This window comes from Cyanistes caeruleus, chromosome 6 (genome assembly GCF_971803275.1).
Source record: "Cyanistes caeruleus chromosome 6, bCyaCae1.hap1.1, whole genome shotgun sequence".
In the NCBI taxonomy this organism is placed as follows: domain Eukaryota; kingdom Metazoa; phylum Chordata; class Aves; order Passeriformes; family Paridae; genus Cyanistes; species Cyanistes caeruleus.
In genome coordinates this window covers 52,772,363-52,798,873 of record NC_141706.1, presented here as the reverse complement: position 1 = coordinate 52,798,873, position 26,511 = coordinate 52,772,363, and the positions used below count along the sequence as shown (strand labels likewise).

At 41.2% G+C, this 26,511-nt stretch overlaps 1 protein-coding gene across 4 annotated transcripts in view; it reads left to right on the top strand.

Annotated features, from left to right (window-relative positions):
• The window catches only part of FBLN5 (fibulin 5), a 55,798-nt gene extending 45,749 nt beyond the window's left edge, over positions 1 to 10,049 (top strand). For all 4 annotated transcript variants that reach the window (XM_086893062.1, XM_086893063.1, XM_086893064.1 and 1 more), the window contains 5 exons: positions 253 to 372; positions 3,151 to 3,273; positions 3,834 to 3,960; positions 7,156 to 7,351; positions 9,215 to 10,049. In XM_086893062.1, coding sequence (XP_086749188.1) covers positions 253 to 372; positions 3,151 to 3,273; positions 3,834 to 3,960; positions 7,156 to 7,351; positions 9,215 to 9,376 — 728 coding nt within the window. In that variant the 3' untranslated portion in view covers positions 9,377 to 10,049. The remainder of the gene's footprint in view (positions 1 to 252; positions 373 to 3,150; positions 3,274 to 3,833; positions 3,961 to 7,155; positions 7,352 to 9,214) is intronic.
• Positions 10,050 to 26,511: the final 16,462 nt, after the last annotated feature.

The following is a 26,511-nucleotide window of genomic DNA, read 5'->3' as shown; positions in this document are numbered from 1 at the left end:
TCTCCATCTTCCATGTTCTTTTTTTTATTGAAGACATTCCCAAATGTTTCACTACCATACATGTTGTGTTTCCAGCATATTATTCCCGTGCATCAACCTGAATCCAAATAAACAACACTGGCTCGGTTATATTTTTTCAGAACAAATCATTCTGACTGTGCAGCTAATCTCTTTGAAATGCTCTGCAGTAAAAAAAATTAAAATGAGGTTTGGGGAGAAGTCACTGATGAATTTGGCATTGGTTTCCCATAGATGTGAATGAATGTACAAGTGAAAACCCTTGCACTCAGACTTGTGTCAACACCTACGGCTCTTTCCTCTGCCGCTGTGAACCTGGCTATGAACTGGAAGCTGATGGAGTTAACTGCAGTGGTAACTGTCTTATTTAATATTTTGATTTCTTTAATTCTTTAATACTTTTTCAAAGGTATTGTTTTGTACATACTCTTTAAAATGTTTTTTTGCCTTGGTCCCTGGTAGCATCAGGATAGCTGCAACTCATATGAACCTCTTTGCAGCTCCAGCACTCAGCAAATACCCAGAAAAGCTCAGTGGAGGAGGGCCACAAAATGTTTTAAAGAAATAAGCTAAATATTCAAAAGATGCAAGGTAACATCAAAACATAAGAAAGCACTTTGTAATGCTGGACAGGAAGCTTTATTAGAGCAAGTAGAGATAGTCCTAGAACATTCTTCCTTTATTAAAGAAATACTTTCTATAAAGCACTTTTCCATTTGTCTGTTGAATGCATGTATTTCTCTTGCTCTTAATGACTGCTCACTTCTGCCTGAAACTTTCCTCAGTTTCCCCTGTACAGGTCTGGCTTCACTTTAGGAACAATATATGATTTCTTAGTACAGTTATTGATGACCTGTTCAGCACACAGCAGAATAAATTGTGCTTATGTTACTGTAATTTTTCCTCTCTGGTTTTTGTTTTTATTTTATTATTTTATTTTATTTTAATTGAAGGAAAAACTTATTTCTTTGCTTATTATTCCATCAGCCTGACAAAATTAGAGAATTCAGCCAATATTTTTTGGAAGAAAAAATGCTCTGGAAAATACTTGAGTTTTAATTTACAGTAAACAGATGTAACATGCTATTTCTGAGAGAAGACATGTGAGATGCAATGTACATGATTAGTGTTTCCCAAGATATTTTTCTTGCAAATCTCTGTGTTATAAGGGAAAGAAGAAATATTAAATATCTAAAGGGTCTTAAGATTTAAACATTTAGACTGCAACACCTAACTTAGTGTTCTGCTTTCTGATGGATTTTCTTCTTCTAAGTTAGACTCCTGAATGTTATTTATGAATGTTCACCTCCTGAGCTACCTGGGGGTCTGAACCAGATAAATTCATTGCAATGCCCAATAAAGTGGTGCTTGAGCCTCATCCATGTCTGAGAGCTAAGACAGCAAAAGGGTCTTTCCACCATCCACATATAGAGCAGAAAATCTTTTCCTGACAGTCTTGTGCAAGAAAACGTTTAACAAAGCAGGTCAAGTTTCTCTGGATGAGCTTCTTCCACTTCACAGCAATCACTAGACATCTGGGGCTCGCAAAGGGAATGCCTGGTTAGGAGAACACTCTTTATGAGACACCCAGGATTCAGATTACTTTCAACAGCGGGGTCTAGCAGCCAACTTACCTTGAAGTTGGGAGGCATTCTTGCCCAAATTCAAGGAGAGAGGCAGAGATTTCAACCCAGCTTTCCCAACATCATCAATATTTTCTAATCACAGAGGTCTTCCAAGTGCATTAGACGTGCTCTGAAATGACAACCATCCTGCTGTCTGCACACAGTCAGAATGCCTGAAGTGTTTAGGAGCACTGTGGGCTCAACAGCAGAAATGTAGGACCCTAGGGGCTCTAGGTCCCTCAGCACTTGACAGCAGCCAAGCACCAGTTATATGAATCCAATTTGGAGGGCTGGGCTAGGATTGCAGAGGGTGGCTGATATCTTGGTCACTTTATGGAGTCAGCCCTCAGTTCATGTGTTTTCAGGAAAGTGCTTATTTCAGTGAACTCACTGGGGAAATTCACACAATAACAGGACCATGTAGGTGTAGAGTTCCTTTCATCTCTCTTTTGATAATCTGATTTCAGCCCTAAAGCCACTTGGATATATTTGGACTTCAAATACTTTCCAATCCATCTGCACAAAACACCGGAAGTGGATAAATGGACTGAGCCCAATTTAGAAGAAAGGGAAATTCATCCTGAAGAGTAAAAGTGATTTGCCTGGGAGAGTCGACATGCCAGAGATGGGAATAAGAACTTGGGAGTTCCTGGCTGGGGCTCTGGCCTTTGTTTCCTTCTTCCTCTGAACAGGGAAATAAGGAAATGATTAGTGGCAGCCTCCCTCAGCCTAGTGCCTTTGCATGTGTTTTCCCCTCTGTCAGCCATGCCTCCATGTGCAGCCCTGAATTTCATCTTTCTCACTTGAGCACAGCTCTGCAAACTGACACAGTGGCTGGTCAGTTCATGAGTGCAAGGGGGAAAGAGCACAGTTTCTGCTTACAATCAGGTATTTCACAGACTGCCTAGCTTCCTGGGTATCTGGGAGAGGGCTGGACCTTTCAGCATGTCTGACCCAGGCTGGGATGTGCTCTTACAGTCTTGCTGGAATGACTTGGAAGTAACCAACTAGAGGCTAAGAAACATAAAACAGACAGGGCTGGCTGCAGGAGTTCTGCTGGAACCCATGTGGCCCTGGGAGGGCAAAGCTTGCTCTCCAAAAAAAAAAAAAGAAAAAAAGAAAAACAAACAAACAAAATCCCAAAAAACCAAACTACTGCCAAGTTTTTCCTTTTGAATTACAGTTGCAGCTTTGTTGTCAGAGTGTATCTCTGACGTAAAACAGGAATGAAAACATGGCCAAGTGGTGACAGATATTAGAAAAGAAAAAGAAATAAATAAAAGCCATACATTGTGTTCAGCAGCAGGTTTGGTTTCCTCAGGAAAAAAGTGTTTAACCAAGAACTTGTTGTATAGCATTTTGCCAGGTCACTGCAGAGCTCTAGGGAGCTGGAGACTGCCAGCCTCCAGCTGAGGTGATGGGCAGGTAGTCTGGATGGCTACCTGTCTGCAGAACTGCTCTTTTGACAGTAAAGCCAAAGACACCAAACTTTGTTTTACCATTGCAGACATGGACGAATGCAGCTTCTCAGAGTTCCTCTGCCAGCACGAATGTGTGAATGGGCCTGGTTCTTACTACTGTACCTGTCCTCCGGGCTATAATTTGCTTGACGACAATAGAAGCTGCCAAGGTAACATTCCTGCACTGATTAAAATTCCTGGGGACCAGGAAATAGATCCTGTGTCTAGAAAGAATTTTTCAAGAAAAAGTTTTCAAGAGCTGAGATGCTTGGTCTTGGCATTGCACAGTGAAATACTCATAGGGGCCAATTATGCAATTCTGGTCAGAATGTCATCACATGAATATTCCTGCTGAGGTGAATTGGTGTGTTGTTTTAAGTAAGACTTTTTGGCTAGGAAACAGCTACACAGAAAAGACCTCAAATGCTCTCCCCTCTGCTGCACATGTCTACTTTTCCCGTGCTCTAAGATCAAAAAGTTTGAGCAGCCAGGTCCTTTCCCTTTTTTTTTTTTCAGCATTTAGCATGAGGGAGCACTCTAATAAGCAGAAATCAATGGAGTGAAAACTGATCTTAAAAGAGGGGTCAGTTATAAAATGGCCACCTCTCACAGTACAAGAGTTTATGAATTCTGGGGTAATTCTTTAAAACAGAAAACAGTTTGTTTTGTAGGAGTGGTGTCTTGTACATATTTCCTTGCTTTAGCCATTCTCTCATTCCTTGTGTTTTAGATATCAATGAATGTGAAATAAGAAACTTCACCTGCACTTCACAGCAGACATGCTTCAATATCCCAGGAGAATATAAGTGTTTAGATCCAGTACGATGTGAGGAGCCTTATCTCCAGATTAATGAGAAGTGAGTAACGTACCCACAGCCACAAAAGCAAATTCTGTCTGTGAGAGTTGCATCTAAACCAAATAAGCTACAATATTACAATACAGCCATGAAGTCTGTCTAAAGAGCTATACAAACATGCTATTGCTATATTTACCACTGGTAAGCTTTATAAAAATGGTAAGTTGCAATTCCTTACCAGGTCACCAGGTGTGATATTATATGATCTGATATGATACCATATCATATCATACTCAGATGTATGTGAAGTTACACTGGAAGGACAGATATCAGCTGAGAAAACAGCAAGGCTTGTGATGTAATAAGAGACATTTACTTACATTACTATCTGACTTCATATATTCTCAAATGCAGCCTGTTTATTAGTAGGAATAATTCCTACAAACGCTAATTAGTTTATGTCACTGTTGGACACAAAGTGGAATGGTGGATTCAGTCACAGCACCCAAACAAGATGCTAAGAAAAGCTTTATTATCTGAACTTTTCAGCTTTTTATAGGGTATTACACTACAGATTTAACATGATTGGTAAAGGGAACACCACCTCTCTGTCTCATTGGTGGGACAAGAGAAAACACACTCATCACAGGTGTACAGAACTGTTCTGAGAAAATGAGATTATTTACAATAATAGTCCTTGAGTGAGAGGTGCTCTCAAGAGACTTTCCCTTGGGAACAGATCAGCCACTGACAGGCTGTAACTCTCAGTCACAGAAAAATCAGGTCCACAAGTTTATGCCTGGGAAGTACTTTAAATTATCAGATGATAGAGCAGGATACAAATAGCTTCTTATTGCTTAAAGGCTAAAAGTTCTGAATAGTTCACAGGCTGATCTGCCTTGCCCAGAAACGGGGTATGTCTGGATGGGGCTGTTAGCACTGTTACTGTCTCAACTGGGAATTATTTGAGCACACAAACAATAAATACTTCTAAAAATAGCCTGTTTCCTTTACATTTTTGTACGTAATTGCTGGGGCTCAAAATATTTCAGTTCCAGACAGATCTCAATATCTTGCAGTCCACATTATTTCATTCACTATTCAAATTTCATTATTTGCACTAAACCAAATAACCGGGAATTGCTTGGTAACCTAATATAATTTATAGAAAAACAAGAGATTAATAATTAGCCTCTTTCCTTTAGAATTTAGTAATGTATTTACATTGCTTTCTGAACTAGGGCAGCTGAAGAGTGGACCCATAGTATTTATCTAGTTCTGTGTTTTCCTGTCTTGGTGATTGAGTCTTAAATAGGAATTTTAAATAAATGAATCTTCTGTATCTAAATTCTCCAGAGCCCAACTACAGAGTCCTTGCAGAGCAGCTTGCACCAGAACTCTTGATCTCTGAGCTTTGTGTTTGGTGGCTTTGGCTCATGTCTAGATGGGACTGCACTTAATTTGTGACATATGTGTAGAAGTGGTCAGTATAAAAACTAAGTGAATTCCTTGCATCTGCGTTTTCTGTGGAAGGAATTGGGTGTTTGTAATGCCAGGAGCCTCTTGAGGGGGGACATGCCAGATGCACTGTCTGAAATTGATGTCAGTAGTAGAGATTATAGAAAAAAGAGTCAAAAAAATCCTTGCCCAGTCAATTCCCCCAACATGGCTTTTATGAAGGGATATCCTGCCTTACAACTTTCTTAGAGTTCCCCAACGAAATCTGCAGCATATGGCTAGGGCACATAGACTGATGCAGTCTGTTTGCATTTCCAAAGGCTTCTGAAAAGACCCTCACATAGTTATTATGGAAATTAAGCAGTCATAAGTAACAGAGAAAAGTCCCTGGAGCTGAAGAATAAGAGCCTGAAAGATAAAAATTAAACAGAGGATAATATTAGATTGTCAAGTTTCCCACTGAAGTGCTGCAGAGGTCTGAGCTGGACCTACTTGGTCCATCATAAGCAATGTGGGGAGAGGAATTAACTGAGAGATGGGCAAAGTCTGCAACAGTACTGACAACAGTAGATAAAAGAGTGGGTAAAAAAATATTATAGAATAAGCCTCAATGGCTGTGCAATAAAAATGGCAGATAAAGTTCAGTGTAGATAAATTTAAAGTAAAAAGAAAATCCCAAATTCGCAAATTAAATAAGGACCATTGATTTGATCATAATCCATGCAAACTGAAATTTGAGGATTCTAGTTCCATGATCTGCAGAGGTCAGATCACTAGAGGTCAGAAAAGCAATCTGAATTTCAGTGTTAATAGGTAGAGAATATACTTGGACCACATGCTATTGTGTACCACATCTTTAAGACTGTGCAGTTCCTTCCCCTCTTGTCAAAAGAAATATAAATGAACAAAGGTTCATAAGAAGCAGTGAGGATGATCAAAAGTGTGGAATAGCATCCTTGCAAAGAACAGCCAAGTTAGAGCACGTCAGCCATGAACAAGGTCAAATATGAAGCCTTGAGATGGGTGAGGAGGATGAGCAGGGACTGACTGACTGCTCTCCTTTCAAGTAGAACATCTGGGAGCATCAGATAAAGTCAGAAAGGCCATGCAAAGAGACATGAAGGGGGCTGTGGAGCTCCTGGCCACAGGGGGCTGTGGATGCCAAACATTCATGTGGGAAGCTGGAAAAGCTGATAGATCAGAAATGCTTTAGTAGCTGATGAATACAAAGAAGGAATTTTTGTTTCAAGGATTCCTTGAGTCACAAACAATTGGAGAATGTTGGTGGAAGTGTCATATGCTCGGCTTGCTATCCTCTTCTTCCTTAAGGCTCTGCATTTGATGTTAGAACTTTGGTTTGATCCAGGACGTCTACTGTACATTTTCATGTAGTATACAAAATATGGTAAAACAAAAGTCACTACTGTTTATGTAGTATTATCAGTGAAATGATCCAATAATATTTTGGGGACAGTTCAGTTTAAATTACTATCAGAACAAACAGAGTATTCTACACCTGCAGGGCTGCTTGAAATAAAGTTCACATTTTTAAGTGATCTAAGGAGAATGCCAAGGTATTTTGGCTGAGAAGACAAGAAAAAGGAGGCAGGATATAGGCCAGAATAGCAATACAGAGAATTCTAAAAGTGAGAAAATTCATTACAAGTTTCACTGATTCTTTTAGCTGGTCAGCAACATTATTTGTTTATTTATTTATGCACCCTATATTAGCATATAAAGAATCAAATATTATAGCAATTTTTAACCCCTGATGACAATTCTGTCTCTGACAATCAGCCGCTGCATGTGTCCAGCTGAAAACCCTGGGTGCAGAGACCAGCCCTTCACCATCCTGTACAGAGTAATGGATATGGTATCTGGGAGGTCTGTGCCTTCAGACATTTTTCAGATGCAAGCAACAACTCGCTACCCTGGAGCCTATTACATCTTCCAAATCAAATCAGGGAACGAGGGCAGGGAATTCTACATGCGGGTAAGTCTGGTGCTCACTGGGGGAAAACTTGGAGTATCTTGTCCTTAGCTGAATGTCCTGATAGCACAACTGAACTTTCCATGACTATCATTTAAACCTTCAATATGAGGCATTTTTTACACACAGATGTGCAGAGCAGTGTGCTGATCTGCAGGAACTGCTGGATCTCTCAGGAGAGTAACCTATCCAAAGCAAACACGCTTCTTCTATGAGAGACAGGTTTAGGAAAGCCCAGAGCTGTACACATGTCTAAGAATAGCTCAGGTTTCCCAAGCTCATGAGAAACTATTGGGCCAAACTGTTTTTTATTTGATGGGCAATCAACAACTGTCACCAAAAGACTCAATGTTTCTTGTCTGTTTTGTTAAATTTTTTCACTGGAAATTGAAAAATGTGAAAACCAATAAAAAGTAAGCAAAAAACCCACCCCTTTATGCCAACAATTGACTTTCTGGGTTCTTTGCTTTCATTTATTATGAATTTTTTTCACTGAGAACACATATTTTATGTAGACACTGATAGAGAAAATGTAATTACCTGGGGGGGTTTTAATTTATTTTCCTTAGAAGGGCTCTGTGTTCCTCAGTCATCTTTGCCACACCACCAACATGCAGAGATTACAGGGGTGTCTGCAGAGATCAGGGCACATCCACAAGGGATGGTGACACTCAGGTGGTTGATTTTCAGCCCCAGGCAAAGCCTGGCTCTGACATTCACATTAAGTCCTGTTCTGTGCCTACTGAAGGTTTCCATCCCTCAGGGGCACAGGTAGCGGGATAGATTCCAGGACATATTTCTCACAAGAACCTCAGATTCCCACTGTAAGGAAAAATGTTTCAAAATCCTGAACTGACAGGCCAGTTACAATAATTTACATCTCACAAGAGCTTTCCTGTTGCCAAGTCATTACTGATGCCACTGACCTTTTCCCCTCATCTGGGCTGATCCAGCAGGTGCTGAGGGCCCAGCACCCAGCCCCGTTGCCCGAGCCTGCTGTTCCAGTGATTTACTGTGCAGCCATTCCCTGGGCAGTGGGAGGGACACTCTGCCCTTGCTGAGGCACCAGGACCTGGCCTGCCATGGACCAGGCAACATGCCCAGCACCTCCTCATGGCTATGTCAGCCTTCTCTGATCAAAGGTAACAAACACCCAGTTTTGAGGTAAAACTGGACAGGTAAAACAGGACCCATTGTGTCTATGTAAGTTCCCGAAGGAAAACAAGCTGCAGTCGGTTTCAACATCAGCAGCTCTGATTTTTAAATGCACATAATCCACTGCTCTGGTCAGATATTACAGAGTTCTGCTTCCATTTAATAAAGGACTGGTTTTCTGAAGTGCCATTGCATACTCAGAGCTCTCTTTGGAGGGTAAAGTTTACCATGCACAATTACCATTAACATGCACAATGTACCACAAACCCAGACCCCATTCACCTGGGAACACCTGTACTCCAGGTTCTGTTAACAAAACCCCTTCTGGGTGTCTGTGCTTTACAGTGACACTGTCCTTTACATCAAACTAAAGAGTACCTCAAACTAACAAACAAACATACAAAAAGGTATCATTACTTGTTTATATCCTAAATCCATGTTTTCATCTTTTTTTGTTTTTTGGGCAATAGCAAGTGTCTAGGTTCAATAGCTACTTCAATGTGCAGGGCTCCCAAAGGCTTTACAAACTGTAGAAGGTGATAAATAGTTCACACTGAAAAGAAGCCAAATGCAGAAATGAGACTCTGTTCCATCAGTTGCAGTGATGAAACAGAAAACACCTATTTTGGCTGCTTGAAGACTGTAGTGAAACAGTAGTTTTGAAGAACTATTTTTGGCAATCTCACTTGCTTTCTCTTGTTTTATGCACAGCAAACTGGACCAATCAGTGCTACTCTGGTGATGACCCGTCCCGTGAAGGGGCCCCGTACTATTGAGTTGGACTTGGAAATGATCACTGTTAACACCGTCATCAACTTCAGAGGAAGCTCTGTCATCCGGCTGAGGATATTTGTATCACAGTACTCCTTCTAAACCCCGAGTTTGTGCCCTGGAAACATTCAGCCAAAAGAGACAGTTCCTCCTCTGCAGAACTCCCTCCTCAAAAGCCAGTACCTATAGCAGCTCCAGATCAAATCACTATTTCCACAGACCCGGTGACCTATGCCTGTTTGAGCAGGGAGGCCTCTTCATGCACAGTCCCAGCCAGGATGCAAACATCTGAAGATACCATATGATTCTCTGTGTGGTCATGTATTTTAAGGACTCTTCTTCTCACTGTAAACACTTCTAGGGCATGAGTCTATGTGAAAGACTGTGAACCTCTGTAGCTCCAAAGCTGCTTAGCAGAAAGCACCAAAAAAACTGAGGAACAAGCTGGCTTTTGCAATCCTGCCTTTTTAAATTTTTTTTTTCATTATAAAGGAAAGCAGACAAAAAAGCAGAAACAAAAAATCCACCTATTGAAACAAGAGACCTCAGAAGTCCTAATTTGCTTTCCCAGTTGTCTCTGGAATTATCAGTCAGCCACTTGGTTTCAATTCACCCTGCATTTGTCTTAGTTTCGCCTGGTTTTTTTCATTCTGTTTTATAGTTAAAATTAATTGTAAATTCATTCCAAAAAACATGTACTATGTAATCTTTTGCTTTCTGACAAAGTGTCACATGTTTGGGTTCTTTTCTGTATTAAATCTTTCTATATAACAGAGTTCATAGAAGTCTATCACTGGATGGTGTGTTTTACAACATTTAGGATTTTGTCTTTGACAAGATCTTTGACACAGGCCTCCACTGCCAGAATAGTCTCCAGCATAAGTAGGGACTTTAGAGCAGATAAGAATCAGAATCTTATTTTTCCCTGTTTTCCTGAGTGTGATAGTTGCAAACATGGCCACAAGGTAGTATTACTAACTCTTGTAGTTATGGCTGCAATAATCTTCTGTTCAAAAACCACTCAGGTCAGACCTGTCCAAATTCCATCAGAAAATATGAATTGTTTTTTCACATCACCAACACGTCAAACATGGGGGGAAATAAGTGAAAAGAACTAGGACCAGTCTTACTCATGCTTCTACCACAAAGGAGACTGGACTATACCAGTACCCCAATCTCAAACAATGGGATCCCACAGTTTCCGTTGTAATTTTCTTCTCAGGTATAACTGCTGTAACCAAAAAAAAAGTTTCTTCTAAAGTCTAATCTGAATCTCCATTGTAATCTGTTGATTTTTAGCCTACTTCCAGTAGAAATTGAGAACAGTTTATCTTCCTCTTTGCAGCAGTCTAACATGTCTGAGGACTTTTGTCATGTCTCCCCCCAGACTGTTCTTCCCTAGTCTAAACAAACCTAATTCTTTTGGTCTTTCCTCATACATCACATTTTCTGGACCTTTGATCATTCTTTTTGCTCTCATCTGGATTCTCTCCAGTTGGTTCACATCTTTTTTTAAGCACAGTGCCCAAAACTGTGAAAAGGATTCCAGCTGAGGCCTCTCAGTGCTAAGCTAAATCTATATATATGTTTAATAGTTTGAAAAAAAATTTAAAATTGTATAGTTGAAAGGTATAATGCATGTTGAAGCCACTGGCATTTTGGTCTTTTATTTTAATAGGGATAAGGGTTTATATGCCTTTTCCTTAAATTTGTCTGAAACAAGCTCTTTTGCTTTTTTTTTTTTCCTTACTGGCTTATTGGCTCTCTAGCATTGCTAGGACAGGAAGGAAAACCTTTGCATTGTCTTTTGAGAACTGGAAGTGCTCAGTGCTACTTGGGAGAAGGGGCTTACAAAGATTGTAGTGTGCACAACTAGGAGCAGAGTAGCAATGTGAGGTCTTCATTAAAGTGGAGTACTAAATGGGAGAATACAGACTTGGAAAGTTATTACGACACAGACTGCATGATAGAATCAGAAAACTGACTCTTATTCCTAGTAAGCTTTGTGAATTGGTAGGGACTCTGCTCTTTTTCCTTGTACTCAGCTTGAAGGAAGCCTCGATGCTCTCAGCAATAAAACACTGAGTTTAGCAGCTTCCGTTTCTTAATGGTTTAAAGGTTTTCTCTCTGCTGCTACAACATCCTGGGATGCTGTGGCTCAGAGCTCTGTCCTTTACTGTAAAAACAAAAAGGCTGGAAACAGACTCCAGGGTTTAGTGAGCCAAGCTGAAGGCAGAAAGCCAATGAGTTTTATGAGCAGCCGACTTGGAGGAGATAAATGCAGAGGAAATGGGCGGCAGAGAAATATCAGAAACAATAATTTGTTTTCTGAGTGTATCATGGCTCATCAAGTACCACAGTCTTGGAGGGAAAAATACAGATGATCAGGAAGGAAGAATGATAATTTATAACCATGGAACTAAAAGTGCTCATGTTCCAGATGATGGAAATAAAACACAGGAAACATGCAGGCTCTGGTGGACCAGATAGCAGCTGAGGGGCAGGCAGGGTCTTTCACTGAAGATGTCCAACTCTTAAAATGCTGACAGCTTTCCCAATGCTTAAAATCCCCTCTTCCCCCCTTTTTGTGCCCCTATGTTATGGGTCCTTCATGCCCAGTTGAGGAGTCCTCTCTTCCTGCCACCACATCACCTCCTGGAGTGGAAGTGCACCCTGTCAGACATCAGACAGCTTGTCACTTCTGGCCTGTGCTCCCATGGCCCCCACATACCAACCTGATTTAACCCTAATTTAGAAACATCAAAACCCAGAAGAATTCCATAACAAACACTTTGTTAAAAGAGTAAAGCTTGAGTGCTTGGTTTTAGCAGAGTCCAGCATATACTCATAAAACAATATTGCACTTTCTATATAAACATTCTGCGCCTTGAAAAAAAAGTGAAAAGTCTGGAAACAAAGGAATTCAGCCACTTCTCAGCAGCCATAACATCTTTCATCACTCACTATCACTCCAGCCAACTTAAACTTTGCCAAAATATATGCCAATCTCAAAATAATAAATTACTAGCAGTTATAACATCTAAACTCTATATTTCCTAGTCAGGGGTCTGTTTTCAATAGACCATTGCAGACTCAAATATTACAGCAATTCTCACCAAATAAAAAAAGAAGACTATGCATATCAGGTTTTTACAGCATGAAAGTTAAAAATATAAACATGCAACTGCTGCATATATTCATGTTCTTCTTTGAGGACATGACTCCTCAAAAGCAGACAGAATTCCAGGTCTGCCCAGAAAATGATTCTTTATTCTAAGCCACTGCCAATGATTTTCTAACATGAAGTGTTTTGCCATATGGTTAATGGCCAGTATTCTGACCAGCACCAATGGAGGGCACAGACCCTGCTCTGGGTGTGTGTGGCTTCCCTCTGGCTCTGCTTGCTCAGGTTGGCAGAGCTGTTCCCTTGCCAAGCAGGGAAGGGACAGCTCTTTGCCTCTCCTGTCTGTCAGCTGTCATGTCTGTTTGAACATTGGTCCACAGCAGAAAAACTGCCCTCCACTATGTGTTTGTACAGCATCTATTGCCAGTGCAATAACTGGAACAAAGTAGATATGGCAGTGATCTTTGATACAGATCACAATAATTGGGAAGGAAAAGCTATTCTGATAAATGAACAAATTGATTCATGCTAATTGGGTTAGGTGCCAGAGGGTTCCATCATCTGGCTTATTTGACTTTGAGATATTTTTAGGGAATTGATTTTTTTGACACAGACAACAAAATGTTATTTCTCCCAAGAGTTTCCTGAATCCCACAGAATCGCTTTTCAACTGGTGATTTTCAATGACTACAATAACTTTGTAAAAAATAACTCAGCCTCTTTTGAGAACTTTGTCACCCACCATCACTCAGTGTACTGTCCAGAGTCATTCATATGAGCTCTCCTCTTCAGCTGGGGGCCTGTGTTCATATTTACCTTTTTTTTTTAACTTGGCCTTCAGAGGAGCCAACTTTTATTGTCTCATTAACATGGTATCAGCATCAGCAGAACTTTCATATTACTTTTTCTCTGTCTAGTGCTGGCAGAACAATATAATCTGTACTGTTTGTGCAAGTTCTCCCATCTGGCTTATTCACAGAATACTACTGAACATCTTCCACAACATGTAGCTGTATTAGAGCACAAGGAAAATCTCATAACATGAAGATGTTTTTAAAAAGAAAAAAGGAATAAAAGTATGCCCTAATGTTATTCAGTCTTGACAGGCATTATTGTCAAAATATCTCTATCCTGGATGGACAAAACTCTCAGCCAGTGTTAATCTGCATGACTGATGCTTTTCAGTGAAAAGATAACAAGTGTCCTTAAAATTTTCCCTGTGTATGTGCAAAGCACTGCACATGTATCTGTAGATAAGAGAATTTACAGAAGCTACAGAAGTGGTAGTGTGGCTATGCATTTGGAAGTCAAAGAGCTGTAAGACAGCATGGCACAAGCAAATTCTGTTTCCTCATCTGACACAAGTCCAGACAAGTGATTTACACCTGTTACCTTTTGTTGTTTTAAGTCTTTGAACCAATTTTGAATAGCTCAACCCCAAAGCAGGTGCCATGCAGGAAGACTGAGGGTGATGGCCATAACTAGACTTCTGGAGATCCTGCAGAAAGCCTGCCTCATAAAGGTGACATGTGCTGAAGGGTGGGTGCCTCGGGGAGTGTAACAATCCAGAGGTGTTTGTGTGGGGCTCTCAGTGGCCGCTGTCTGCACCTGCCCCTTTCCTCACCTGTTTCAGTGCAGAGTGTAACTGAAGTTTTCAACTATGCACATCAGCTGTGGAAATCTCACCTATTCCCATTCTTAGCTCAAACTTCTGAGATCCCTCTAGTGGTTTGCAAACCAGTCCCCCTGGGTAACTCAACTAATACTGGTGAAGCCACGTGAGGGGGAGTTTGGGTACAAGTTTTACACCAGGAAGTAAATACTGATGCAGTAACCTCAGTGTAAGAATTGAGGAATGCATCTGAGTAGCAAAGGGATCTATAGGAAACACTAAAGCCATCAAGAACTCCTGAAATATTCAATCTCTTTCAATTCCCTTTCCCATATTCCGGATGTCACTCATTTTCTCTTTGTGGTTTGTCCTGGACAAATGATCTCATTATGGTCATGCACTGCAAGCCGGTCATGCAGAGTGAACTCCACTTCTTCTCTGGCACTACTTAACACCTGCTTTTTGGAGATCAGTTATAGTCTATTTGTCTTTTCTAGGGCCTGACTGATCTCAATTGCTCTTCTCATATCCAGGGCAGATCCATTATTTTCCTATCATCTTCTGCATCCATCACCTGTGCAAGTTTTCCATGTGTTTCGCTGGAGATGCAGGCACTGCCATGTTCTAAGCACTCTTACTTCAAAGTATTAGCTGTGAATGGCTGAAGGGATTGCCCATCCTGCTGGTAGAGCCTGGCCTCATGAATAGGATTTTAAAAACCCCACGTTTTGAAGGTGAAAGATGCTCTTCTAGGTCCCAATTGTCTCTGGAAATAGCATCTGTTATCATCTTGGCTTGATAGTCTCAAGGCTTTTTAAAAAGTCTGATGAGGACATGCTTATGCAATACATTCTTAGGCTTTATAAACCTTGGATGAGGTTTTTCCAATTTGCAAACACAGTATATGGCCCAAGTCAGAGAGAGGTCAATGTGATCATCACTATGCTTGAAGTCAGTGATCAACTCACCTCAGGTCTGGATTTAGCCCAGTTTTATTTTAAGTCTCAAATCTCAGTGTCAGTGGTATAAATGTAAGCAGATATGTATTATTTTTAGAGCAGAGCTGTAAGCTTCTTTCCTGTAAATAAATAATAGTATGATTGCAATATCTCTTTGTGGGCACTATCTTTGGGTTCTTTGAGATTTCCTGAGATAATTTTTAACATTTCAAAATTTCTTCTGGTATTTCAAGACATTCATTGATGTGTTTCCATGAATGATTCCTCACTCCTGCTCTTCAAAGGCCAGTCTAGGCACTATATTCTGTTCTGTTAATACATCAAACTACACCCAAGCCTCTGCATAGTCACATCATTCATAGGAATTGTTCCTCTCTGTAACCTGTGAGGAATTATGTTGACTTCCCTGAGATTCTACAGTGTTCCATGCATGTGTTTGTCCAGACTGGGACCTTAGTCTGAAGATTGTTCATCAGCAATTTTCTGTACATGTTCTCCAACCAACATGTGAAACTATGGTTAAAAAGGTTAGTTTTTGACAAAAATCTTCAAAGCATGGCATTTCTTGGCTGCCTACACATAATGCAAACACAATTCAAAAATCCAGACTAGAGTTCTCCAGTCTTCATGAGAAAATCCTGTTTTTTCAGAAACATTTTAATCAGTAAACTTGCTTTGTAGATTATGTGAAATGCAAACAAAAAGGAAGAAGGACTGCCAAGATTACACAGATTTGTTATTAAAATCAGTATCCCCAAGAATACTGGAATATAATTAATAATTTAAAAATATTCCTTTGGACCCTGACATCTGATGCCATTCAAATAGGGCAGGGGGAGAGAAAAACTGACTGCTTCCAAACAGCAGCTGCTCGACAGAGATCCCTGGGCTCATACAGTGACCAGAAGCTAGCCCAAGTCTACACACCAGGTCAGTGAGGAAGGAACAAAGCTCATAGAGACATAGAGCTGAAGGAGGGGTAATTTCACTGACTTCTGAATGATATCAAGTGGAGATTTACATCATAATGTCTATAAAATTTATACATCTGTATAAATGGAAATTTTAAAATTACCAAAATTAAAAGGAACAAGCTGTTACCTACCACACACATACTACATGCAGGGAGTTTTAGTATATCCCTCTGCCTTTCCTCAGGGTTGTGCTCACTTGGAATTACCAGTCTGATTTTGTTCAAGTTAACAATGGCGTGACAGCATTTGGTTCACAGCAGTGTAGTCATACCCATGGATGCAAGAGAATTACAGAGGGATGCAACTACAAGTGAACCAGAAATTTAATAAAAAAGAGCTTGCTTATTAGTTAACCTTCAGTGCTTTGGTTACAATGTCATTGACATGGACAAAAATATTCAACCAGAAACACAAAATATTAAAAAGGAGATTATCTCCATAGGAAGATAAGTATCCATGTAGCCTATAAATAGCTCTGAAATTGAGACATCCCAGACAACATCTGTAAAAGGAAGAATTCACTCCTTGACCTCTAGCATCCTTGTCTCCCTCAGCAGGATTAAGCACAGTTGATCCTTATCAGGATACAAACACAATGGCTGTTTGATGGTTGAGCCAAGAAAGAGGCAGGCATGGCCAAAGGCAAGGGGGAGACACACTAAGATAATGTAAAAATCCTGAAGAATGCTCTCGGTGTGCAGGATCTCTGAGACAGATCTCTCTTGCTGTATGAAGCATTTTAGCTCTGCTAAATAAATAAATACTAACAGTCACTTCAATAAAAGGGGGGGGGGGGGGGGGGGGCAGCTAATATGTCACCTGATGAGATGCACTGGCTACCAGAAACCTCTAAATACAATTTAGAACATTTAGTATCACCTTATACCAAAAGTTTATCCTGCAGCCAGTACAGGTGGAAGGAGGAGGACTCACTGCCCAGCTCAAAGGATGCTCCTTAGTGTTGCTGCTGAAACAGTCATTTCCCTATCTTCTACTTGCAGCCTGTCTGGATTATTAAACATGTTATATTTTGAAGTCTTCTTTTCTTCTTAAGAATTTTGTACTGTAATTTTAAAAGGATAGTTTCAATGTCCCTCATCCTGTCCCTTTAGTCTATAACCATTACTTCATTTCCAGCAGAAAATGAGCTTTTAAGTCTTGCATTGTTCTACAGCTCATGAAAAATTTGCATTGAATACACCAATAAGGATTATTTTTAAGATTTTTTCAAAAATAAATATGTTACTAACAAAAATTATAATTGAATTCTAGCTTATTTTGATCATTAACTGGTTTAGTGGTGTTCATACAGATCACTGCAAATATGCATGACAGAATTATGTAACCTGTTTGGAAAGCAAGGTGAATGAGGATCAGTGATACTGGTACACCTACTGGTCATAAACACTAGTAACCTACAGGCAGTAGTAGAGAAAGCTTCAAAGCAAAACACAATTAATTTTTCAGAGGCTAATTTTCTTTCACAGTTTTTATGTTGTACAATTGCCTACACTTGGAGGTACATGTGTGTATTTTACCTTCATTTCCTGGTGGGTTTATGTGTGATAAGACTCAACATTTTGTGTAATACTTCTTCATCTGTACTAGGAGCTTAATATTCATTTCTTTCCCCTGCAACTTCACTGAAGGATGGAGCAGGTCACTGCTTCTGGGGGTGGGGATGGCTCCCTAGTCCAGTTCCCCCTCAAGCACCAGCCATGCCTTATCCAGCAGATTTGGAGGGTGTACAGGAGGATGTACAGGCTGCATGCCTTGGAAGTGTTCCCAGAGAATTTCAGGAGATGAGCTCTCCTCCCAGCCTGACACGGTACCATACTCCTCTCCCAGTTGTCCTGGGTCTTTGGAGACAGTGAAGGCAGGGCTTTGTACAGTGACCATGAAGCTATGGCCAGAATTTGGCTTCCAACTGGCAAAAAAAAATTGTCTCCATAAAAATAGTATTAATATAAGATAATTTAGACTGAACTGGTTTCCTCATATATAAATCATTAACCAGTGGCTAGTTCTCACTCCCACCTGCACTACAAATCTTATGACCTCAGTACAACAAAGGCTTTTCTACCCACATGGCATTCAGTGACCCATGTCTAATGAGGTTTGAGTTTGCTGGTTGGGTTTGTGTTTTGCAGGTGGAATGTTCTTATTTCAGCAATTTGCTAGGACAGCCAAAACTGGCTCTGGTTTGTTTTGTGGAAAGTGAAGGAACTTATGTCACACAGTTCCTGTCTTGCATTCTTATCACTCAAATAACTCACTGCAAAGTGAGGTAGGTAATACACCATTCACTGGGCTTGTGATGATTTACAAGCCACTCAGAAAGCTGATATGCACTCAAAGGAAGTGCTGCCACTCATTTCCAGTATCACAAGAAGGCGTCATTTCCCTTCACCACACTGCAAACGCATTAATTCTGAATCACATGCTCAAGAAAAGTCACACTGAAATAAGCACACATGCAAATTGAAATGGGAGAGGCCAAGTGCAGGAATGCTGAGCTGCAAAATTTCTCTTCAAGAGAAGAAAACAACTCTTTAGAACTACTCAAAGAAAATGAGAAAGTAGGTGTGACCCTTGATCAAAGACTTATGGTTCTACAGTCCACTCTGGGGTGCCCTGGTTGCAGTGGCCTGATGAGTGAAGGTAACAAGTGACTGGTTTTCCACCAAATGTGGTAGAGAATAAACACTTCACAAAACACAGCTGCTCTGACTTTGCTGTTGGCATACAGCTGAAGTAGCCCAAAACAGGGTTTCCACACCTGAGTCACTTTATCCTTCTTTCTCTAGTTCAGAATTTGCTTTTCAGGTTGTTATTACACATGCAGCCATGTCTGTCTCCACATGGGCCTGAATAGTGTGATCCCCTCCCCTCTACTGCTCTTCTCACTATGCAAGACCAATCTGTTCTGACAGTGTCCTCCCAGCCAAGGAAGCAGAGCTCTGTGGACAAGGAAATGGTCTCTCCAGAGCTGACTCATGAACGTGGACAAACCTGAAGTAGATTTTACTTAATCTTCTGTCAGTGCTATCCAGCCAGCTGGTAAAGGACACTGCACAGCTGGAGAGATGGGGTTTTGCTGGGCTATAAAACTGACACCCTGCAGGGATATAACCTCCTGCTGCACTTCCTTAAGCATAAGCTATGAATTGTATTTCCTTGAGAAGTCCCATGGGCTGTATTCTGTGTACCAGAACTCCTGCTTTCTCCTCCCTCTCTGTTTTTGGTGGCACCAGTTCCTCCTTAGGCCTGTGGGTACTGCTGAATGTTGTTAAACTCTCCTCTGTGTCAGCCTGTACATAACCAAATCAGTGATGGAAAAAATGAGCCTATGTGTTTTTTCCAGGAAGTCAGACAGCAGTTCCCTGTCTCATACAGGTGAACACTTTCTCACGCCAGTAATTCATTAGGACAGCAAGTGTGATCTCAGCTCTTTCACAACGGTGTTTGTAGTCTGTGCCATTGCTTGAAAGGACTGTTCTGAGTGGCAGCTGGTTGCTGATCTTTAACTGCACTTCTGCACTCCCATTTTTTACTCTTTCTAGCCTGTTTTATTCTTCTTTTCTTGGGTTCAGTCACCATACCATTCCAAAATCATAATCAAGGTCTCCTAATATCTAGTATTCAAACACATCCTCCATCTACTTGCTAATGAAAATCCTTGTCACTCGTGGGATGTCAGTTTAAGCAAAGGAACAGCCACAGCTTTGCCTGAGAAGTGTTTGATTAGATTTTATGAGATCTTGAAGAACTAATTTAATAAATCCTTGCTTGCTTGTATGACTGCACCTTCCATCCTCTACCACACTTTTCATTATATCACTTAGATACAAATGCACATGGTTTTAATGTGAAGTTAAATCCTTAAGTTGAAACGAAATAATTAACCCTTTACCCATGAATCCCTTGCTACCATACAATCTAGTTTTTACAGAGCTAAGAGTTGAAGCAATAGTGACAGCTGAAAATATTTGAGGCAAGTGGGTATTTGCTCACCATGGAAAGTCAGCCTTAATCATACATATATAAACTTCCCAGCTTGGGGAGTACAGTTAAATAGTGTAGCAGAGATACTGTGTCCCACAAACAAATATTTGTACCTACAATTACTGGTGCTGACTCAGGATTCTTGAAAATAATCTCTCAGGAAAATACTGCCAGGAATAAATAACCTGCAGTTTTCAGCTGGTAAACTTCCTGGTAAAACACTGGTTTGTGACACCTGCATTCATCCACTCAGAACATATGATTGAGTTGTACCAAATGCAACCCATTTCAGTCTGTTGGGCAGAGCAGGCTCTCAAGGGCTGTATGTGCTCTCCTCTCTGAATATTCTTGTATGTAACAGAGGTTAAACATGCAAATCCTTGGCTTTGTGGTGAGAGTGCATCCTCACTCCTGCCCTACAATCCCTAGTGACATCAGCAAGGGTTGTGGCTATAGCACATTTACCTCTCAGTGATGCTGGGTGTAAGGCTCAGAAGCAGCCAGTGCTGCTGCCGGTCCTGCACAGGGAAGGCTGGGAATGTAGGCAGCAGGTTGGTTTTCCCTTATTTCCTTATTTCCTGTACCTTAAGAGTGCTGTATTCTGGTGTGTTTGCAAGGGAACAGAGCAAAACAATCTGCAGATGGGTTAAAGTGTTAAAATTAGGGCAGAGTAGGCTGGTAACTTCTGTTTCTAGTTATGTCATTTCTTAAATGGCTTTAAGTACCCTGCCTTCCCCAGAGGGATGTGCCCAAAGCTCCAGTTTGGAGGTGAGTATGTATTCCCCTTTTGAACCAAGCAATTTTTGATGGAGGGACAGCATTCCAGCTTCTGTGAGGAACAAGTCCCTGGCCTCCATGGATCTTCTTCCCAGGTCCCTCACTTCACTGGGGCCGGGAGGCTTTAACCTGCAGTGATTTCTGTAATGGTTTTTTGTCGTTGCCCCCTTTCAGCAAGGTAATTGATATTTGCTTTCACCTGAACATTGATGACCAAAAAAAAGTTTTTTACAACTGGAAACAGTAAATTATTTCTGTGCTTTTGGGCCTTTTCCTTGACTCATTCCCTTTCAGAAAGGATCTTTTGTGTGCTGCCCTTGTTCTGTGCGCGGGTGACAGCTGGCTGGCCTCTTCTTCCCAAGGATAGGAACATCTGCTCATCCTCGGGCAGGCCTGTGTCTGCTTTTGGGAGACAGGCCAGCCCTGAGGCTCTGAGCAGACTCTAGAGAGATGATGGTGTGAAAATACAGGGCATGGCAGCAGCACTGGCCCTGAGGTCCCAAAAAGAGAGGGGGAGGAAAGGGCCCAGGCAGGTGTTTGCCCTTTGCTTGAACAGGCAGGACCCAGGCCCTGAGCAGGCTTGGAGGGCAGGGCAAGCTGCCTCCTATCCCCTCTTCCACATTGCAAGAGGCATTTCTGGGCAGTATCACAAGCAAGTGGGACTGTAACAGTGTTTGGGGAGACAGCCCAGAAGTACCCCATGAGGTGGCATGATCCCAGCCTAGTGGGAGAACATATCCTTGGGACATTGGGCTTCACAAACAGCCCAGGGAACACTCCCCAGCCAGGGAAAGGGCTGTGCCTATGAGGTTTTCACTGGCATGGGTAAGAGAGGGGAGAGTATGAAGTGTAGGAGTGACAGTCTCCATCTCCCCACAGCCCTGATGTCAGTCCCAGCCCAGCCCCAGGAAGGTTCTGATGCCTGGGCTGGGGATGCTGCCCAGCTCACTGCCTGGGGGTGCACAGGGGTGGCCTGGCTTTCCACTCAGCCCTCAGCTTCCCCAGCTACTGAGGCTTGCAGCCAATTCCCTCCTCACTCCCTCATAGAGCAGGGGCGTACAAAAATACAGACATACGTTTAAGCCATTGCCTGCATTTGGACTTGACCCTTCAGTCCATTTCTAACTGCAGCATTTAAGCCCCACAGATTTTCACTGCTAACTGGTCACAGCTAACATTCCTTGATAATCAGATGAACTGAAAAAGTTCTGTAAGATCTATTATGTCTCTGGCTTGTAAAATACAATAATTTCTTACTAGGTTACACTAATATTTCGTAATTCATTCTTAATATTATCCTTCAATAAAGCTCTGCGCAAACAATCTATCCCACAGGAGGAACTTCTGCCAGATCCCAGATGTCAAACACATTTTCTTCAAATACAGGAGTTCGTGACCTTTTATGTTTGTTAATGTGACGCCATGGAAATTATTTATAATAAATAAGCATATTTTAGAGTCAGGTGTTCCATGGGCCATTTTCAGTGATACAACAGCCTTTCCTGAAACAGGTCTTTCCTGTTTTGTTGTTGATTCTTTTTTTTTCCACTAACAATGAAGGTTCGGGAACAATTTGAAACCCTGTTATTGAACCAAGTCCAACTACTGCACTGAAAGGTAGACAAGAACTTTAAAGATAACTCATCTTTCCTATCTTTCCTGAAATCAGCAGCAGAGAAGGTTCTAACTTTCTCATTTATCCTGAACAAAGCAATTTTAAACTGCAGGCTGTATAAATAATTTGTCTTACAGCATCAAATCAAAGAGGAAACTACTGGAATTGTTTGGATCTAAAGATACATTTGATATGCCAACTGATTTTTGATGTATCAAGCTCATTTTAAAGCTGGGCTAGAACCACCTACCCACAGTCTTACAGGTATAAGGCCCCTATAAAATATCTGAAGGTGTCAATATATTGATAACATTTAGTTTTACCATTTTTCGGTAGATATGACAATGTCCTCCCAAGCCTGTGCCAGATTAAGAGTATCTGGCTCTTAATGAAGTCAGGCAAGAAAAGGATACAATTAGAAAACACTGCAAGGAGCATGCCTTGGCTCTGTTATGTCCCTTTCTCAACTACACATAAAGGTTTATAAAGCCTCCTGAGTTTATTGGATTCATCATCTTGGATTCCTAGACACTAGCAGCAGCAACAAATGTCTCCTGAGGAGGAAACAGAACTGTTTGCTCCTGCACCTGCAGTTACTCCTATTCATCACTCTGGGCTGAAGCTGATGGCCGTCCAGAGCAGCACCTTTGTGCCTCAGTGATTATCCACTGGATAATTTGGAACCTTTCCTTGCCTTTGGACAGTTTGGGGCTGGCAGCCATTGACAATGTTAAAGGCCACTGTGTAGTGCAGAAGCAACCACTGCAGCTCACACAGATGTGGGACTGGCTGTGGAAAGACAGGACCAAAGTGTTCTGGTGAATGAAGGATGAGCCCTCCTTGGATTTATTATCATAATGTATTAATGATGTGTGTGAGCAAAGAAAATTTGTTTTATAGCATAAGGCAAAACATAACAAGCCAGAAAATCTGTTTTCAAATTCACAGTACATCAAATCTGAATGAGATAAAGAGAGTCTAATTTGAACAGCAGAGAATCTCCATGTAATTGCTTGTCTAGGCATTGTAGCAACATTTTCTAATGGTACTGGACATTGTGCAGTAAAGATGTCCTTCTGCAGCTCTGTGGGAGGAGGCAGCTGGCTGCAGTCTCAGATGGTGGACTGAATTATAACAGGTAATGTCAAGAAAGTGTGATGTTAAACATGCATTTGATAAAAGGAGAAAATAAAAAATAATAGTCACGGACTGGATTATAGCAGCTTTCTATAATGAAGTGTGTGGACCCCACCCAGCATCTGTGGCAGAGGGCGGGAGGTGTCAGCTAAACCCCAAGGTTATGAAGGGAATGGAAAAAAAACAGGCTCCAGCTGAGAGCACAGGACAAGGAGGATGAGGAAACAGTTTCATGTTTCTCCCAAAAAAACCTCAGGGGACAAAGATTACTGCTACAAAAACTTTAATGGTAGTAAAATCCTCTGGCTGCAGAAGTTGTTTGTAACTAAGGTGTATTAACTGCTTAGAGACTTCAGCTGAAAAGTACTCTGCTATTTCACTGAAATCTGAGTTGCGAAATCCTTTTTTTCTCTTAAAAAGTCTCTGCCTCAGAGAACTTCATTTAGTGGTTACACACCGAGTTTGGCTATGTGATGCTGTAGGCTGTGTGCTGGACTTGTCCTGATAACACCCTGCTTTTAGGTCCTGATGGCTGAGCTCATCACTTGGCTATTGCAATATATACTGGAATTTAACTCTGATCAGAAGTACATCACTTGATGTTAGTTTCTGAAATTAGAATATTTCATAAGTAGTAGTGTTAAATGCTTGCTTGCTCTTAAGGATTCTCAGCTGGGAGAGAGCTGGGAAGGCTATTTGGAATCATCAGTTGCTTAATTTCATGTAATTCTTCATAAACTAGGCAAGAACTTCTAAGCAATTATGTTTTCCACTTTCCTGCTTAAAAGATTTCAGTGTGCTCTGTGCAAACATTGATTCAACCTCTGAACCTTTTGATTTTTAACATGGAAGTTGGCATGTCAGTAAGTGTGCACGGGTGGTGGGATCAGGTTTCCGATGCAAAGGATCACGAGGGAGAATTCAGTCTGGATTTACAAAAAGCTGCAGCCTCCATCAGCATTCCTGCTGAAAACTGTGTTCACTGGTGCATTTGCACAGAGTGAAGAAAAAGGGTCTTAATCTGTTTGAAAGTGTTTGCAGATGTAAATAATTACTCAAGATTTGTGTCAGTATTTACACATGGGTTTTTTATTATTTTAGGTCCAGTTCCTAAATGTTTGAGGCCCAGAGATGATAATATAGACTCCTGCTTGCGGCTACTTTCTATAGTCTTCTGGCTACTTCTCTTTCAACAAGAAAAACACTGGGAACTTGTAATCCAATAGCATAAACAGGCTCAGCAACAAGTGAAAAAGTCTGCAGTGCAGAGGTTCAAAACAGATGAGACAGGCCTCGCTGGGGAATATGAGAGGTGAAGCATAGCCCAGACTAATAAATTCTCTTCTATTGGCCCTGCATGAGTCTGCTCAAGTATTTCAGCCCTGCATTTCTGGAGCTGAGAGTGCTGTGGTTTGGCAGAACCAGCCAAAAGCAGCCCAGTTTATTAGCTCAGTCTTAGTACTGGGGATGCCTGGGGTGGAAGCAGCATAAGGAGCAAGAGCAGCTGCAGAGAACCAGGAATCAGTGAGGATGAGTGGTTGGAATGAAAGTCTGGAATGGTCACCAGAGGAGAGGGGGCTGACAGCAGGAGTCAGTGAGGCACGGGAACCATCACCATCTTTCTCAAGCGAGGTTTTTTTTTTTAGAAAGATGCAGCAGAGCATGGAGCGCTCTGGGTGCTGCCAGGAGGCTGGCAGGGAAGGAAGATCATATTTGCAGCTGACAAGAAAAGAGGTAAATTGGTTTCACTGCTGATCTTCAGACTAGATTTGTTTGGAACAAAAATCTTTTAAGGAAGTGAGGGAGGTTTGTCTCTCATCCCAGCTGAAAACATCACAGGACAGTAACATGCTCTTAAGATCCACACAAGATCAGGTAGTCCACATCCCTTACCATGCCCAGCTGAATTTTGTGCTTATTGAAACAAACTCCCCAATTTTCAAACAGCTGAAAAGAAGACTGAAATGTGTCCCAAACCACCAAAAGAGCCATAGAGATGTGTTAATAGGCCCCCTCAAATTACAGGGTGCAGTCTTGCCTTGATGAAGAAGGAAGGTCATATTGCAAACTGGTTTTTTTCCTTTAACTGCCTTTTCAAAAATACTGGTTTTAATGTCTTTTCCTTCATCAGAGATGCAGCCTGCAGTCCCAATGGATGGTTGCTACTGCACTGCAACTCCAGCAGCTGGAGAGCCCTTCAGGCAGGATTTGAGGTCGTTGAGAACCCAAAAATCCCTTGAGCATGACAATGCCGGGGTAACTTGACAGCAGCAAGCTACATACAGGGGCCTTATCAGTAGTTAAACAACACACTTCTGTGAAGAGTGAAAATAAAGCTGTTCGGTCATGTAAATTAATTCAGTGAGATGCCTTGAAATGTGTGATTGATGTGCACCTCAGAAGGACTCAGATAATTCTTGAAGCATACCAGGTTACTGGTATTTCTTTAAAACAGTGACCATGCATAATCTCTTGCGTTCCATTAACAGGAATCGGAGCCCCTCTGCTATGTGATACCCAGTACTTGCAACTGGCTCTGCACAGAGATGAACAGAGATGCTTTGTTAGCTCAAAATTTATAAGTCTGTGCTTTTGGCAGAGGGTCTCTCTCAGTGGCTCTGGCGCTTGAAGCAGCTGTGTTACACTGCATGATGACAGGCACGAAATTCTTAGTTAGCAGCAGATCTATGGTGCTATTAAATTTAAAATGAAAAATATTGTAACAGAAAAAATACAGTCTTGGTGTATGGGGAATCCACTAAAAACTGCAAATCAAAAGCTATTAGGGCAACTGTGCAAAACTTCAATGACTGAAAATTGTAATGCTTTCAAAGTGTAAACAGCATTTCTTTGGGGAAATACACACTTTTTCCTACTAATCCAGCCCCACCTTTTCTTCATGTTTGCCTCTCTTGGGGTACTTTAGCACTTCCATTACCAAAAACTAGAATCAAGGAGAAACCACCTTGAAATTTACAGAACTTCTCCTTCCTCCAAGGAAATTTCCAAACCAGAATTTCCTGCTGAAAATTCT